At 44.5% G+C, this 16532-nt stretch overlaps 1 protein-coding gene across 1 annotated transcript; it reads right to left on the reverse strand.

Moving 5' to 3' along the window:
- Positions 1-785: 785 nt before the first annotated feature.
- On the reverse strand, positions 786-8159 carry SDR42E1 (short chain dehydrogenase/reductase family 42E, member 1). The gene is made up of 2 exons (XM_082269689.1): positions 8063-8159; positions 786-1976 (listed from the first exon to the last, which is right to left on the reverse strand). The coding sequence occupies exons 1-2, from the start codon at positions 8122-8124 to the stop codon at positions 878-880; spliced, it is 1161 nt and encodes a 386-aa protein (XP_082125815.1). The 5' UTR covers positions 8125-8159; the 3' UTR covers positions 786-877.
- Positions 8160-16532: the final 8373 nt, after the last annotated feature.

Raw genomic sequence — 16532 nt, forward strand, 5'->3', positions numbered from 1 at the left:
CTGGTGATGTCTATGCGTTCCACACTTCAGGCTGTAATTGACTGCAATGGATTTACAACCAAATATTAAAAAAGTGAGTTTGATTTATGATTGTTAATCTGTCCCATTACTTTTGGTCCCTTAAAAAGTGGGAGGCACATATACAAACTGTTGTAATTTCTACACCGTTCACCTGATTTGGATGTAAATACCCTCAAATTAAAGCTGGAAGTCTGCAGATAAAGTACATCTTGTTTGTTTCATTTCAAATCCATTGTGGTGGTGTATAGAACCAAAAAGATTAGAATTTATGAACCTTACTGTATATAATAATTATTAGTAGCGCTTGGTCTTCTCTTTTTTTCTCGATATCCCTGCTTACATTGAGAGGACTGGTGGGCATTTGTGAAGTGTAAAAGCCAACGTACCCATACTAACCAATATAAGACTTCTCTGTAAATTGGGGGTCATATAATTCCAGTAAACCCCTTGAAGTACTTATCTGGTGGTGGAGACATTTCTTATTTGGGATTTGGGTTCCGGGGACACTCCCTGGTATGTGATGACGTCACAATGTATAGCTCCGCCCAATCAGTTTCGTCATAGGGGCACATGGGTTTTGGATTCACTGGTCTTTCATTTATGATGAAACGCTTTACGAAAGAGCTATACGTAGTGACGTAATCACGTACCCGTTAGTGTAGCTTTTGGCTTGAAGATTGTATATGTGACAGTGCAATCACTGAGACACCTTTTTCAAGAGATCAATAAATCTCTACTGGTCCTGGTGTGTTCTCAAGACGCAACAGCCTCCCATTGAAATGCGTGACTCTGCCATTTGTAGGTGGTCAGTAAGCCTGTAAAGAACTTTGCCCCAGATGTGTGGAAATTGAGCCCTTCATCCCACCACCTTAGGAAACCAAGCAAGCAGCACCACAATAAACAGAAGACATAAGGCCACGTCCAAAATGAAGTTATAGCTTTTGCCCTTTGTTACCCGTTTTCCGTACCCCTGAGCTTTGTACCATTCAGTGACTTTGGACATTTTAAAAGGCTTGGGATCATATCCAAGCTCCCTTTTGGCTTTATCCAGGTTAAAGTAGTGAGTGACCCCCGTTTTGTAAACTTCGGCGCGGGTTAGCAATGGCTGGAAATTGTAAAGAGGCCTGATAAGAAAATGGAGCCATTCTGTAAGGTAGGCCATAAGGTAGACGAAGAAGAGGGGAAGGCGAAAGGTTGGATACTTATACCCGAGTCCTTCGATGAAAGGCTGTAAGAATTCAAAGTTGTCAACTGGATGACAATCGGCGATGAAGTATGGCTTCCCAGCCGCAATGTGGTTTTTCTGTTCAGTAAGGGCGTCAGCTGCCAAAATGTGGGCAGAAACTAGATTGTCCACATGTACAAACTGCACTCGGTTATGGTGATCGCCATACAAGAACATGAACAAACCTTGGTCAACGGTCTTAATGATCCTCGGGAGATGTCTTTGTTCCCCGGGCCCATAGATACCAGCTGATCTAAGAGCGCAAGTCCTTAAGAGCCCACTTTCATTAGCCAGCTCAAGCCCGTTGGCTTTGAGGACCTTCTTCTCAGCAATGGCTTTGGTGCGGGAGTAGTTATCGGCATGGCGGTGCAGAGGTAGGTACTCCATAGACTCGTCTCCATTTCTTATCGTCTGGCCTCCAAACACCACGTTAAATGTGCTGGTATACACCAGCCTAGGGATCCCTTTACTCACACAAGCTTGGATCACGTTCTCCGTACCCTTCACATTGACCTCCTCGATGAGCCGTGTTTGCAGTTGTTCCCTGCCTGACATTCCGAAGGAGGCTGTGTGGATTACGCAACTGGCGTCGGTAAAGGCATCTTCCACCGTGGGGAGAGAGCGGATGTCCCCTTGTATAAACCGGATTCCGTCCGGGAGATTCTGATCCGGTTTTCTTATGTCGAACAGAACCACGTTGATTCCAGCTTCGGCTAAACGGCAACCCAATCTGAAAATAAGAGTGAAGAATTAACCACTTGAATCCCAGGTCTTTTCTGGCACTTTTGTTTACATATAAAAATCAGTATTTTTTGCTAAAAATTAATTAGAACCTCCAAACATTATATATTATTTTAAAGCAGAGGTCCTAGAGCAGGGGTGTCAAACTCAATTTCATTGTGGGCCGCATCAGCATTATGATTGCCCTGAAAGGGCAGGTTATATCTGTAAGACCATATAAATGTATCTAATTTTTATCATAATAAATAATTGCCTCTGCATTCAATTATTACTGATTTTAGTAATAAGCTAAGACAGAAGCTATGAAGGACAAGTGCAGACCAGAAAGGAGCACACACACTCCTGTAGCCGATGATGGAAGTCTGAAAAGAAGGTTCGCACATCGCTGGTATCATCCACAATAAACTTTATTGGAGAAGATGGTGTTCTGTCTGAGCAGTCTCCAATATAGTTTCTGGTGGATGATACCAGTGGTGTGCGACTGGAATAAAATTGTAATATTCTCATAATAAATATAAGCAGATGTCCAGAGCCCCCCTTACATCAGACGTCCAGAGCCTCCCCTTACATCAGACGTCCAGAGCCCCCCCTTACTTCAGAATGTCCAGAGCCCCCCCTTACATCAGACGTCCAGAGCCCTCCCATCATCTGAGGTTAAGAGTCCCCCAAACTTCCCTACATCAGTACACCTCTCTTATCTTGTGTTGCTGCCAGGAAAAAGCTGGGGATGGAGCTGGGAAGCAGTGCAGGGTCTGGATGAAGACCAGAAGATTGCTGGAGTCAGATGCCAGTCTTCTGAATGTGGAGACCAGGGGAGGTGGAGATAAGGGGCTGCAGCTGCACAGAGCAGTTCAAGATATGTAGGAGGAGTTCTGTCCTCCTCTCTGCTGCCGACTGCTTAGACAAGGTGGGGGCGGAGACCAGGGGGGTGCCGCAGCTGCAGGAAAGGTGCGAGGGCCACATAAAATGGCCTGGAGGGCCTGGATTTTAATCGACTTGATTTAAATAAAATCCACCCTGGTTACAGGTACTCTTTATGGAGAGATCTGGGGGTTTATTTGACCCCAGATGTCTCCTCTGCCCTTAAAAGCATGTGATCAGACCAAGATCGGTGTGTTCAGATGCTTTCCCAATTTAAAAATGGAGCAATTTACACCGAAGTAAAAAAAATACTCGTTGATTCTGGTTTCCTATACAATACAGATGATCGGGGACCTTCCTTGATGGAACTTCGTTCCGGGACGATAGAGCCCAGAGAGGCTGTAAAAGCAAGTTAGTGGCTAATTGGCAGCTAGGATGGCATTTTATAATAAAGCCGATCCCCTCATAAAAAAAAAAAAAAAAAAAAAAAAACAATAATGCAACTGCAGGCAACATCCACGTTAGGTGGGCTTTAAAGAGGAAGTAAACCCTCCTCAGGAAGTTGTACCTATAGGTAAGCCTATGATAAGGCTTACCTATAGGTACTGTAAATATCTCCTAAACTTGCACCGTTTAGGAGATATTTACCTTTAATGGAGCCAGTGACGTCACTGGCGCATGCGCTCTGAAGGAACGGCTGATCGTGCCGTTCCTTCAGAGCCCCGTGCCGTGACCGTCGGCTCACCGCGGCTCCGGCCAATCAGATGGCCGGATGCTGCGATCCCGGAAGACGGGCGACATGTCATGTCGCCCGTCATACAGGTAAGAGAGCGGCACGGCGGGGGCTCGTTCTAAGGTAAGTATTTCATAATGAGCTAGTATGCGATGCATACTAGCTCATTATGTCTTTCTATTGCAGGTTGTAAAAAAAAAAAAAATTTTTATAACGAGTTTACAACCTCTTTAAGTGGTTGAGGATTGAAGATGGGTACAGCAGCACATTTTTATTTTTTATTTTTTTTTTTATGCCTAAACTATGCTGGGTGATAGTGATGGGTGATGAGCACAAGAGATGAAGAAGAGATGGCAAGAATACACAGAAGAACTACACAATAAAAGTCTGAATATCCAATATAAAACACAATGATGCAGTCACTGACCTTGATCTGGATATTCTGGAAAGCGAATTCAAGTGCGCCTTAGAAACTATTGCTCATAACAAAGCTAGCGGAAGGGATGGTATCCCAGCTGAGTTATTTAAAATTCTAAAAGACAATGCTGTTAAAGTTCTGCACTCAATATTAAAAATAAAGTGTAACGCTAAGCAGATGACATATATAGTTCCAATATAGTCCACATAAAATGAGGAATACAAAGACCAGTGTTCAGCAGATCATGACGGTAGTATTTCATTCAAGAGCCACCGCCAGCAATAGCACCCAAGTGTTAAAGCCTCTTACGGGATAAGATTGGCCCTCATTACAAAGGTCAATTCGAAGCCCTTTGACTACTCATGGTGCAGCAAGCATCATAAAGGGGCCCTCTGACGACGTCTGATGACGAAATGCGTAGGAGGAGCTTGTGGCACTCTACACCACCGGAGGACGCGGCGGCCATTTTGCTGGTTACCTTGCCAGCTGCCTAATTGTATGAAGAGCCTGTGTACCGCATTTGTTTGTGAGTTTTTTTACCTTTTTAATAAACCACTTTGTGATAATTACTACACCATGAGGAGTCTCTCCCTTTTATATCTGACCTACGGTTAATGTTGGGTCACCAACTGAGGACCGTGAAGGGGATTGTGTGTGAGCTCTTCTGTCGGTATAGGATTGTACTTCGGATTGGCCTTTGTAATGAGGGTCAATCTTATCCGGTAAGAGGCTTTTAAACTTGGGTGCTATTGCTGGTGGTGGCTCTTGGATGAAATACTACCGTCCTGATCTGCTGAACACTGATGTTTGTATTCATCATCTTATGTGGACTATATTGGAACTATATAGGTCATCTGCTTAGCGCTACACTTTATTTTGAATATTCTATGGATCGGTTATTCAGGATTTGTGTTGGCTGCTGTTGCTAGATCAGTTTGAATTGTGTTGCTATATCAGTTTGTATTGTGGTCGGCGCAGTATATCACCATTTCTGCACTCAATGTGCCAAGAAATGTGGAAAACTCAACAATGGCCACACAACTGGAAGAGATCCATTTACATTGATACCAAAGAAGGGCAGCGCCAAAGAATGTTCAAACTACCGTACAAATCGCACTCATCTCACACGCTAGCAAGGTTATACCGAAAATTCTACAAGCTAGGCTTCAGCAGCATGTGGACCGAGAGCTACCACAAGAACAAGCTGGATTTCGAAGAGGCACTAGAGATCAAATTGCCAACATTGGCTGGATCACGGAAAAAGCAAGGGAGTTCCAGAAGAAAGTCTACTTCTGCTTTATTGACTGCAAAAAAGCCTTAGATTGTGTGTGGATCACAACAAGATGTGGCAAATACTGAAAGCAATGGAAATACCAGACCACCTCATCTGTCTTCTAAAAAAGCCAGTATGCAAGTCAAGAAGCAACAGTTAGACTGCCTGGTTCGAAATTGAGGAGTGCGGCAAGAATGTATATTGTCACCCTACTTATCTAACCTATACGCAGAGTACATCATGCAAAATGCCAGGATCGATGAATCACAAGCTGGAATTAAGACCACAGGGAGAAATATCAACAACCTGAGATATGCAGACGATACCACACTAATGCAGGAAAGTGAAGAACTAAAGAGTCTCCAAATGAAGGTGAAAGAGGAAAACACAAAACCTGGCCTGAAATTGAACATTAAGAAAAACTAAGATTATGGCAACCGGTCCCATCACTTCTTGGCAAATAGAAGGAGAAGAAATGGAAACAGAGACAGATTTTATCTTCCTAGGCTCCAAGATCATGGCAGACGGTGACTGTAGCCATGAAATTAAGAGACGCTTGCTTCTTGGAAGGAAAGAAATGCCAAACCTAGACAACATTATAAAAAGCAGAGACATCACCCTACTGACAAAGTGCCGTATAGTCAAAGCTATGGTGTTCCTAGTAGTAACCTATGGCTGTGAAAGTTGGACCATAAGGAAGGCTGAACGCCGAAGAATTGATGCTTTTGAGCTATAGTGTTGGAGAAGACTCTTGAAAGTCTCTTGGACGGCAAGAAGATCAAACCAGTCAATCCTGAAGAAAATCAACAATGAATATTCATAAGAAGGACAGATCCCAAAGTTAAAACTCAAATACTTTGGCCACCTAATGCGAAGAGAGGACTCATTGGAAAAGACCCTGATGCTGGGAAACATTGAAGGAAAAAAAAGAAGAGGACAACCGAAAACAAGATAGATAGATAGATCTGATAGATGAAGGTCTAGATAGATAGATCTGATAGATGAAGGTCTAGATAGATAGATCTGATAGATGAAGGTCTAGATAGATAGATAAGATAGATAAGATATATAGATAGATAGATAAAGATCATGGATACATAGATATGTGTTCCCAGTAGTAACCTATGGCTGTGGAAGTTGGACCATAAGGAAGGCTGAACACCGAAGAATTGATGCTTTTGAACTATGGTGTTGGAGAAGACTCTTGAAAGTCCCTTGGACGGCAAGAAGATCAAACCAGTCAACCCTGAAGGAAGTCAACCCTGAATATTCATTAGAAGGACAGATCCTGAAGTTGAAACTCAAATACTTTGGCCACCTAATGCGAAGAGAGGACTCATTGGAAAAGACCCTGATGCTGGGAAACATTGAAGAAAAAAGGAGAAGGATGACTGAAAACAGGATGGATAGATAGACCTGATAGATGAAGATCTAGATAGATAGATGAAGATCTAGATAGGATAGATAGATGCGATAGATGAAGATCTAGATAGGATAGATCGATCAGATAGATCGGATAGATAGGTGTTCCCAGTAGTAACCTATGGCTGAGAAAGTTGGATCATAAGGAAGGCTGAACGCCAAAGAATTGATGCTTTTGAACTATAGTGTTGGAGAAGACTCTTGAAAGTCCCTTGGACAGCAAGAAGATCAAACCAGTTAATCCTGAAGGAAATCAACCCTGAATATTCATTAGAAGGACAGATCCCAATGTTGAAACTCAAATACTTTGGCCACCTAATGCCAAGAGAGGGCTTATTGGAAAAGACCCTGATGCTGGGAAACATGGAAGGAAAAAGGAGAAGATAGGACGACTGAAAACAAGATGGATAGATAGATCTGATAAATGAAGATCTAGATAGGATAGATAGATGTGATAGATGAAGATCTAGATAGGATAGATAGATGAAGATCTAGATAGGATAGATAGATGTGATAGATGAAGATCTAGATAGGATAGATAGATGAAGATCTAGATAGGATAGATAGATGAAGATCTAGATAGGATAGATAGATCAGATAGATAGGTGTTCCCAGTAGTAACCTATGGCTGTGAAAGTTGGACCATAAGGAAGGCTGAACGCCAAAGAATTGATGCTTTTGAACTATAGTGTTGGAGAAGACTCTTGAAAGTCCCTTGGACAGCAAGAAGATCAAACCAGTCAATCCTGAAGGAAATCAACCCTGAATATTCATTAGAAGGACAGATCCCAATGTTGAAACTCAAATATTTTGGTCACCTAATGCCAAGAGAGGACTCATTGGAAAAGACCCTGATGCTGGGAAACATGGAAGGAAAAAGGAGAATAGGACAACAGAAAACAAGCTGGATAGATAGATCATTGGAAACAATGAACATGAAGGTAAGTAAGCTCCGGGAGGCAGTGGAGGACAGAAAAGCCTGGTGCGCTATGGTCCATGAGTTTAAGAAGAGTCAGAGAGGACTAAACGACTAAAAGAAATAACGCTGGGTGATAATTATTTCCTAAATCAGGAATTCAATATTGATCTCCAGTTGGGAATGAAGAGTACCTTTCACATCGCTGCGATGTCACACGGACGGTAGAGGGAAGCAACACATCTTAGTGGTGAGATATTTTTTTACGGAGACCTTCTCCAGCGGAGAAAATCCCATTAACGGTATCTAATTAATAATGGAATTTGGCTCCTCCGGAAGATGCAATTAGCGCTCATTAGTCAAAAGGATCCCAACGGAATTGAATAATTAAATAGAATATTAATAGACTTTCCATAATTATGCAACATTATTAATTATAGCGCCGCACTAACCTGTGCCCAAAGTATCCTCCACCTCCGGTAATGACAACGGTTTCTCTGGGAGATGCCGACATGGCTTCTTATGGCACCAAGACGCTCAGACCTTGAAGAAAAAGAAAAGATGGAGATCAACCAAATCTATGATACTGGAACCAATTAGCAGTCACCCACCTGGCCAACCGCGTGTGAAGAAAACGCCATAAACAAAATCCTACCCCAAAAAAGTGATATTTTGGGGTCTACATTGTTTCGGCCCAAATTCACACTTCCCGATTTGGAATTGTGGGCGTAATCACCGCGATTTAGCCCATGATTCCAAATCGCAGTTTTGTTTCTTTTGGGACAAAGGTTTTACATGAATAAATAAAACTTGCTCTTTGAATGTAGGGATTGCACAAATATATCGGCCGCCGAAAATTTTTAGCAGTGTATATATGTATACATTATCATTTATTTTTATTTTTTTTTTAACTGTCCATTTTGGTTTTCGGCCAAGTGCATGCTGAATTTTCATTTGTAAGCACCCCTGTCAGTGGTAAATGGTTTGTCTCATCCATGTAAACTAATACATTCTACTGGAGAGCTTGTGCTTTTGAAAAACAACAAACATATAGGCCGGATCACCAGGTGAAAATAAAATAAAGAAAGCCTTAAAAAAGAAAATGAATGCAGCCATCACATCTAAGATCATACAAACTACTGAGGACCATTCTGAGGTCCTGCAATGAAATGTCAGCAAACTGGACTCGCCTGCTGCATCATTTTTTCACTTTGATTTTTCGGGGTGTCTTTGAATTCAGCCCTCTGTAGGGTGAGAATTTTCATTTCATCAAACAATGTGGCATCCTTTCATTCCTAACCCATTACCCAGTCCATACCAGTATAGATCCTAACCCATTACCCAGTCCATACCAATATAGATCCTAACACATTACCCAGTCCATACCAGTATAGATCCTAACACATTACCCAGTCCATACCAGTATAGATCCTAACACATTACCCAGTCCATACCAGTATAGATCCTAACACATTACCCAGTCCAAACCAGTATAGATCCTAACGCATTACCCAGTCCAAACCAGTATAGATCCTAACGCATTACCCAGTCCATACCAGTATAGATCCTAACACATTACCCAGTCCATTCCAGTATAGATCCTAACCCATTACCCAGTCCATACCAGTATAGATCCTAACGCATTACTCAGTCCATACCAGTATAGATCCTAACACATTACCCAGTCCATTCCAGTATAGATCCTAACCCATTACCCAGTCCATACCAGTATAGATCCTAACGCATTACTCAGTCCATACCAGTATAGATCCTAACACATTACCCAGTCCATTCCAGTATAGATCCTAACCCATTACCCAGTCCATACCAGTATAGATCCTAACACATTACCCAGTCCATACCAGTATAGATCCTAACCCATTACCCAGTCCATACCAGTATAGATCCTAACACATCACCCAGTCCATACCAGTATAGATCCTAACACACTACCCAGTCCATACCAGTATAGATCCTAACCCATTACCCAGTCCATACCAGTATAGATCCTAACACATTACCCAGTCCATACCAGTATAGATCCTAACACATTACCCAGTCCATACCAGTATAGATCCTAACACATTACCCAGTCCATACCAGTATAGATCCTAACACATTACCCAGTCCAAACCAGTATAGATCCTAACGCATTACCCAGTCCAAACCAGTATAGATCCTAACGCATTACCCAGTCCATACCAGTATAGATCCTAACACATTACCCAGTCCATTCCAGTATAGATCCTAACCCATTACCCAGTCCATACCAGTATAGATCCTAACGCATTACTCAGTCCATACCAGTATAGATCCTAACACATTACCCAGTCCATTCCAGTATAGATCCTAACCCATTACCCAGTCCATACCAGTATAGATCCTAACGCATTACTCAGTCCATACCAGTATAGATCCTAACACATTACCCAGTCCATTCCAGTATAGATCCTAACCCATTACCCAGTCCATACCAGTATAGATCCTAACACATTACCCAGTCCATACCAGTATAGATCCTAACCCATTACCCAGTCCATACCAGTATAGATCCTAACACATCACCCAGTCCATACCAGTATAGATCCTAACACACTACCCAGTCCATACCAGTATAGATCCTAACCCATTACCCAGTCCATACCAGTATAGATCCTAACACATTACCCAGTCCATACCAGTATAGATCCTAACACATTACCCAGTCCATACCAGTATAGATCCTAACACATTACCCAGTCCATACCAGTATAGATATCCAGCATGACATTTTTCCCCATTGAGATCTGATATGTTTTTAACATGTCCCTTTCATATTTTTTTTAGCAGTGTATATAGAGGATATATAAAGATATATAAGAAAATGTTAATTATTTTCCTATATATAAAATGATACAGTTATATAACAATGTATCATTGTGTTACAGTGTTGGACTCTATAGAGGTACCCCTCCCCCATACATACCAGTGCCAGGCTCTGCTCCCCGCTCCTCTCCAGTTCACAGGTGGTGCCACTCTTACATCACCGTGACATCAGCTGACATTTCACCCCAATAAACTAGTTCCGCCGTTTATTGGCTGCCTAGGTTTCGCCCCGCCCCAGGTTCATAGGTTGTGCGACTCCCTCACCCCTCTGATCCCTCCGGCCTCCCGCTGATTGGCTGATATCGGGGAGCTGAGTTCCGTACGGAAACGTGGGGACGCCCTGTACGGAGAACGACGTACGCACGCCGTTGCTAGGGGAAACGAGGACGCCGCGGGGTTCTTGACGCAAAGCACGTGACCCAGGAAGGAGCATGGCGGGGAAACTGAAGGCGGAGGAGGCGCGGAGAGTGCTGGAGGCGCTGAGCGCCGTGAACGGGAGGCTGGGTACGGGAGGGGGAGCGGTGAAGACAGGCTTTCACTCAACTTTATTTTACTATAATGTACAGAGAGGAGTATACAGGCGCAGCTCATATCATTAATGTATCAAAAAATTACATTATTTTAGTGTTTTAATCAAAAAAAGTATATTTTATATCAATGTGTTACAGAGTGATACATTTCCAGCATCTCTTTTAACTCGTTCAGCTCCGGAAGTTTTACCCCCCCCCCCAGGGATGGTGCTAAACTATTTTGCACCCTAGGCAAGACTAGCTACTTGCACCCCCCCCCCAAAAAAAACACATTGCCCCCCCCCTTCCTGTACATAATGCCCCCCCCTTTAACCCCACTCTCCCCTTCCTGCACACACTGCCCCTACCTTTAACCCTACACCCCCCTTCATATAAACACTGCCCCCCTTTAACCCTACTCCCCCTTCATATACACACTGCCCCCCTTTAACCCTACACCCCCCATTCTATACACACTGCCCCCCTTTAACCCTACTCCCCCTTCATATACATACTGCCCCCCTTTAACCCTACACCCCCTTCATATACACACTGCCCCCCTTTAACCTTACACCCCCCCATTCTATACACACTGCCCCCCTTTAATCTTACACCCCCTTCATATATACACTGCCCCCCTTTAACCCTACACCCCCTTCATATACATACTGCCCCCCTTTAATCTTACACCCCCTTCATATACACACTGCCCCCTTTAACCCTACACCCTCCTTCATATACACACTGCCCCCTTTAACCTTACACCCCCCATTCTATACACACTGCCCCCCTTTAACCCTACACCCTCCTTCATATACACACTGCCCCCCTTTAAATCTACACCCCCTTCATATACACACTGCCCCCCTTTAACCCTACACCCCCTTCATATACACACTGCCCCCCTCTAACCTTACACCCCCCATTAACCCTACACCCCCATTCTATACACACTGCCCCCCTTTAATCTTACACCCCCTTCATATATACACTGCCCCCCTTTAACCCTACACCCTCCTTCATATACACACTGCCCCCCTTTAACCTTACACCCCCCATTCTATACACACTGCCCCCTTTAACCCTACAACCTCCTTCATATACACACTGCCCCCCTTTAAATCTACACCCCCCATTCTATACACACTCCCCCCCTTTAACCCTACACCCTCCTTCATATACACACTGCCCCCCTTTAAATCTACACTCCCCCATTCTATACACACTGCCCTCCTTTAACCCTACACCCTCCTTCATATACACACTGCCCCCCTTTAACCTTACACCCCCTTCATATACACACTGCCCCCCTTTAACCTTACACCCCCCATTAACCCTACACCCCCATTCTATACACACTGCCCCCTTTAACCCTACACCCCCTTCATATACACACTGCCCCCCTTTAACCTTACACCCCCCCATTCTATACACACTGCCCCCCTTTAAACCTACACCCCCTTCATATACACACTGCCCCCTTTAACCCTACAAATCCCTGCATAAGCAAAGTGCCCCCTTTAACCCTTTATACCCCTTCTTGTACACACTGTCCCCCCTTCCTGTACACTGCCCTTCTTTAACTCTACACCCCCTTCCTATACACACTGCCCCCCTTTAACCTTACACCCCCCCTTCATATACACACTGCCCCCCTTTAACCTTACACCCCCCCTTCATATACACACTGCCCCCCTTTAACCCTACACCCCCTTCATATACACACTGCCCCCCTTTAACCCTACACCCCCTTCATATACACACTGCCCCCCTTTAACCCTGCACACCCCTTCATATACAAAGTTCCCCCCTCTCTAGAGGTGACATCCATTGGGGATGAGGAGGTGACAGGAGAGGAATGTGGCACTGGCCATGGCTGCGCCCTAGGTGGCAGCGCGCCCTAGGCGGCCGCCTAGTGGAAGCACCGGCCCTGCCCCCCCCCCCTTAATGACCAGGCAATTGCGGTCGTGCGACGCTGTAACTGCGTTACTTTAATGGACGATTGCGCGGTCGTGCGATGCTGTACCTAAATAAAATTGACGTCCTTTTTTTTTCCCCCACAAATAGAGCTTTCTTTTGGTGGTATTTGATCACCTGTGCGATTTTTTTTTTTTTTTTTTTTTTTTTTTTTTTTTTTTTTTTTTTTTTTGCGCTATAAATAAAAAAAAGAGCAACAATTCTGAGAAAAAAAAAAACAATATTTTTCACATTCTGCTATATAATCTTCCCCAAAAAAATGTAAAAATCTATTTTTTCGTCATTTTAGGTCAATTTGTTTTTCTGCTACATATTTTTGGTAAAAAAAAATCGCAATAAGGAGTATTTTGATTTGGTTTGCGCAAAAGTTATCGCGTCTACAAACTACGGGAAAGATTTGTCATTTTTATTTTTACTAGTAATGGCGGCGATCTGCGATTTTTAGCTGGACTGCGACATTGAGGCGGACAGATCGGACCCCTGACTGACATTTTCTCTCCTCGCCTGCCAGGACTGCCCAAACAGTGAGAGATGACAGGCTCCTCCCTACCGGAAACACAATCAATTACAATTTGTTAAAAGGCCCCACCCTTCCCTCTGGCCCTCAGTTTAGATGGTGCTTCTTCCTACAACGAAACGTTTATGTTCACTGACCTGCAGACTCTGAGAGTGGAACGGTACCCCGGTGAGCCAGGTTCAGCAAAGGGCCTTCTCAAGAGCTGAGCTCTACCTGCCGCCTCGGTAGGCTTCTCACAGGTCGCCCCCCAGGTATACAGGCCGTCGGTCACCTGAGGGGTCCTTCCAGGCCTGCTCTCCGGCACCAGCAGCTCTCCTCCACGAAAGGATTTTGAATTTCCTGCCGGACGGGCGCTTTAAGCCTCATCTTCAAACCGGAACTTCCGGTACAACGTCAGGACGCACGCGCGAACATGAAGAAAAATGTGGAGGAGACACCGGAAACCGCTTCCTAGCGGTAAAGCAGACTCCAAAGCTGTCACAGCTCGGAAAACTGCTGGGGATGATCAATATGTAATAATGACACTGGCAGGGAAGGGGTTACTACTGTGGGTGATCAAGGGGTTAAATGTGTAGCTAGAATCACTCCCCTATCTGTGGGGGGGGCAGGGCTTGTGAAATGATCATAGAGACCTGTGTTCCTATATAGAAGGATCACAGGCGCTCTGTGATCATTCCAGGGAGAAGAAAGGTCAGCTGTGTTTACAACATCCGACCGTCCTTCTCTCTCTCAGTGGGGATCGATCGCGGGTGTCAGGCGGCAATTGGAGCCACCAGCTCTGTGCATTGGCTTCCCCGGCGTGGCAGGGCGCGCTAACCCCCTAGCTGCCTGCGCGCGACTGACGTATAGCTACGGCGGTTCGCACAGGAGCGTCTGCCTGCCACAGTATAACTGCGGCGGGCGGTCGTAAAGTGGTTAAAAAATCCTTCTTTTTTTTTTTTTTCTTGGTCTTATGTAATATTCTAATTTTCTGAGATACTGAATTCTGGGGGTGTCACTCGCTGGAAGCCATAATCATCAAATTTAAAAGAAAGAAATGCTGGAAATCTCTCACTCTGTGTGTAACACATCTATAGAAAATCTAGGAGTTTACCTTTCTGAATTGAATTACTGAAATAACTTAACTTTTTGATGTGATTCTAATTTTATGAAATGCGGCTGTATATTGTACGCAGAGGAGTATAGAATGTACAGTGCAGTGTACGGAGAGGAGTATAGAATGTACAGCGCAGTGCACGCAGAGGAGTATAGAATGTACAGCACAGTGTACGCAGAGGAGTATAGAATGTACAGCGCAGTGCACGGAGAGGAGTATAGAATGTACAGCGCAGTGCACGCAGAGGAGTATAGAATGTACAGCGCAGTGTACGGAGAGGAGTATAGAATGTACAGCGCAGTGTACGGAGAGGAGTATAGAATGTACAGCGCAGTGTACGCAGAGGAGTATAGAATGTACAGCGCAGTGTACGCAGAGGAGTATAGAATGCACAGCGCAGTGTACAGAGAGGAGTATAGAATGTACAGCGCAGTGTACGCAGAGGAGTATAGAATGCACAGCGCAGTGTACGGAGAGGAGTATAGAATGTACAGCACAGTGTACGCAGAGGAGTATAGAATGTACAGCGCAGTGTACGCAGAGGAGTATAGAATGTACAGTGCAGTGTAGGGAGAGGAGTATAGAATGTACAGCGCAGTGTATGGAGAGGAGTATAGAATGTACAGCGCAGTGTACGCAGAGGAGTATAGAATGTACAGCGCAGTGTACGGAGAGGAGTATAGAATGTACAGCGCAGTGTACGGAGAGGAGTATAGAATGTACAGCGCAGTGCACGCAGAGGAGTATAGAATGTACAGCGCAGTGCACGCAGAGGAGTATAGAATGTACAGCGCAGTGTACGGAGAGGAGTATAGAATGTACAGCGCAGTGTACGGAGAGGAGTATAGAATGTACAGCGCAGTGTACGCAGAGGAGTATAGAATGTACAGCGCAGTGTACGCAGAGGAGTATAGAATGCACAGCGCAGTGTACGGAGAGGAGTATAGAATGTACAGCGCAGTGTACGCAGAGGAGTATAGAATGCACAGCGCAGTGTACGGAGAGGAGTATAGAATGTACAGCACAGTGTACGCAGAGGAGTATAGAATGTACAGCGCAGTGTACGCAGAGGAGTATAGAATGTACAGCGCAGTGTACGCAGAGGAGTATAGAATGTACAGTGCAGTGTACGGAGAGGAGTATAGAATGTACAGTGCAGTGTAGGGAGAGGAGTATAGAATGTACAGTGCAGTGTAGGGAGAGGAGTATAGAATGTACAGCACAGTGTACGCAGAGGAGTATAGAATGTACAGTGCAGTGTACGGAGAGGAGTATAGAATGTACAGTGCAGTGTAGGGAGAGGAGTATAGAATGTACAGTGCAGTGTAGGGAGAGGAGTATAGAATGTACAGCGCAGTGTATGGAGAGGAGTATAGAATGTACAGCGCAGTGTACGCAGAGGAGTATAGAATGTACAGCGCAGTGTACGGAGAGGAGTATAGAATGTACAGCGCAGTGTACGGAGAGGAGTATAGAATGTACAGCGCAGTGCACGCAGAGGAGTATAGAATGTACAGCGCAGTGCACGCAGAGGAGTATAGAATGTACAGCGCAGTGCACGCAGAGGAGTATAGAATGCACGCAGAGGAGTATAGAATGTACAGCGCAGTGTAGGGAGAGGAGTATAGAATGTACAGCGCAGTGTAGGGAGAGGAGTATAGAATGTACAGCGCAGTGTAGGGAGAGGAGTATAGAATGTACAGCGCAGTGTACGGAGAGGAGTATAGAATGTACAGCGCAGTGTACGGAGAGGAGTATAGAATGTACAGCACAGTGTAGGGAGAGGAGTATAGAATGTACAGCGCAGTGTACGGAGAGGAGTATAGAATGTACAGCGCAGTGTACGGAGAGGAGTGTAGAATGTACAGCGCAGTGTAGGGAGAGGTGTGTAGAATGTACAGCGCAGTGTACAGAGAGGAGTATAGAATGTACAGCACAGTGTAGGGAGAGGAGTGTAG

Source organism: Pelophylax lessonae (assembly GCF_965119305.1).
Source record: "Pelophylax lessonae genome assembly, chromosome: 10".
In the NCBI taxonomy this organism is placed as follows: Eukaryota; Metazoa; Chordata; class Amphibia; order Anura; family Ranidae; genus Pelophylax; species Pelophylax lessonae.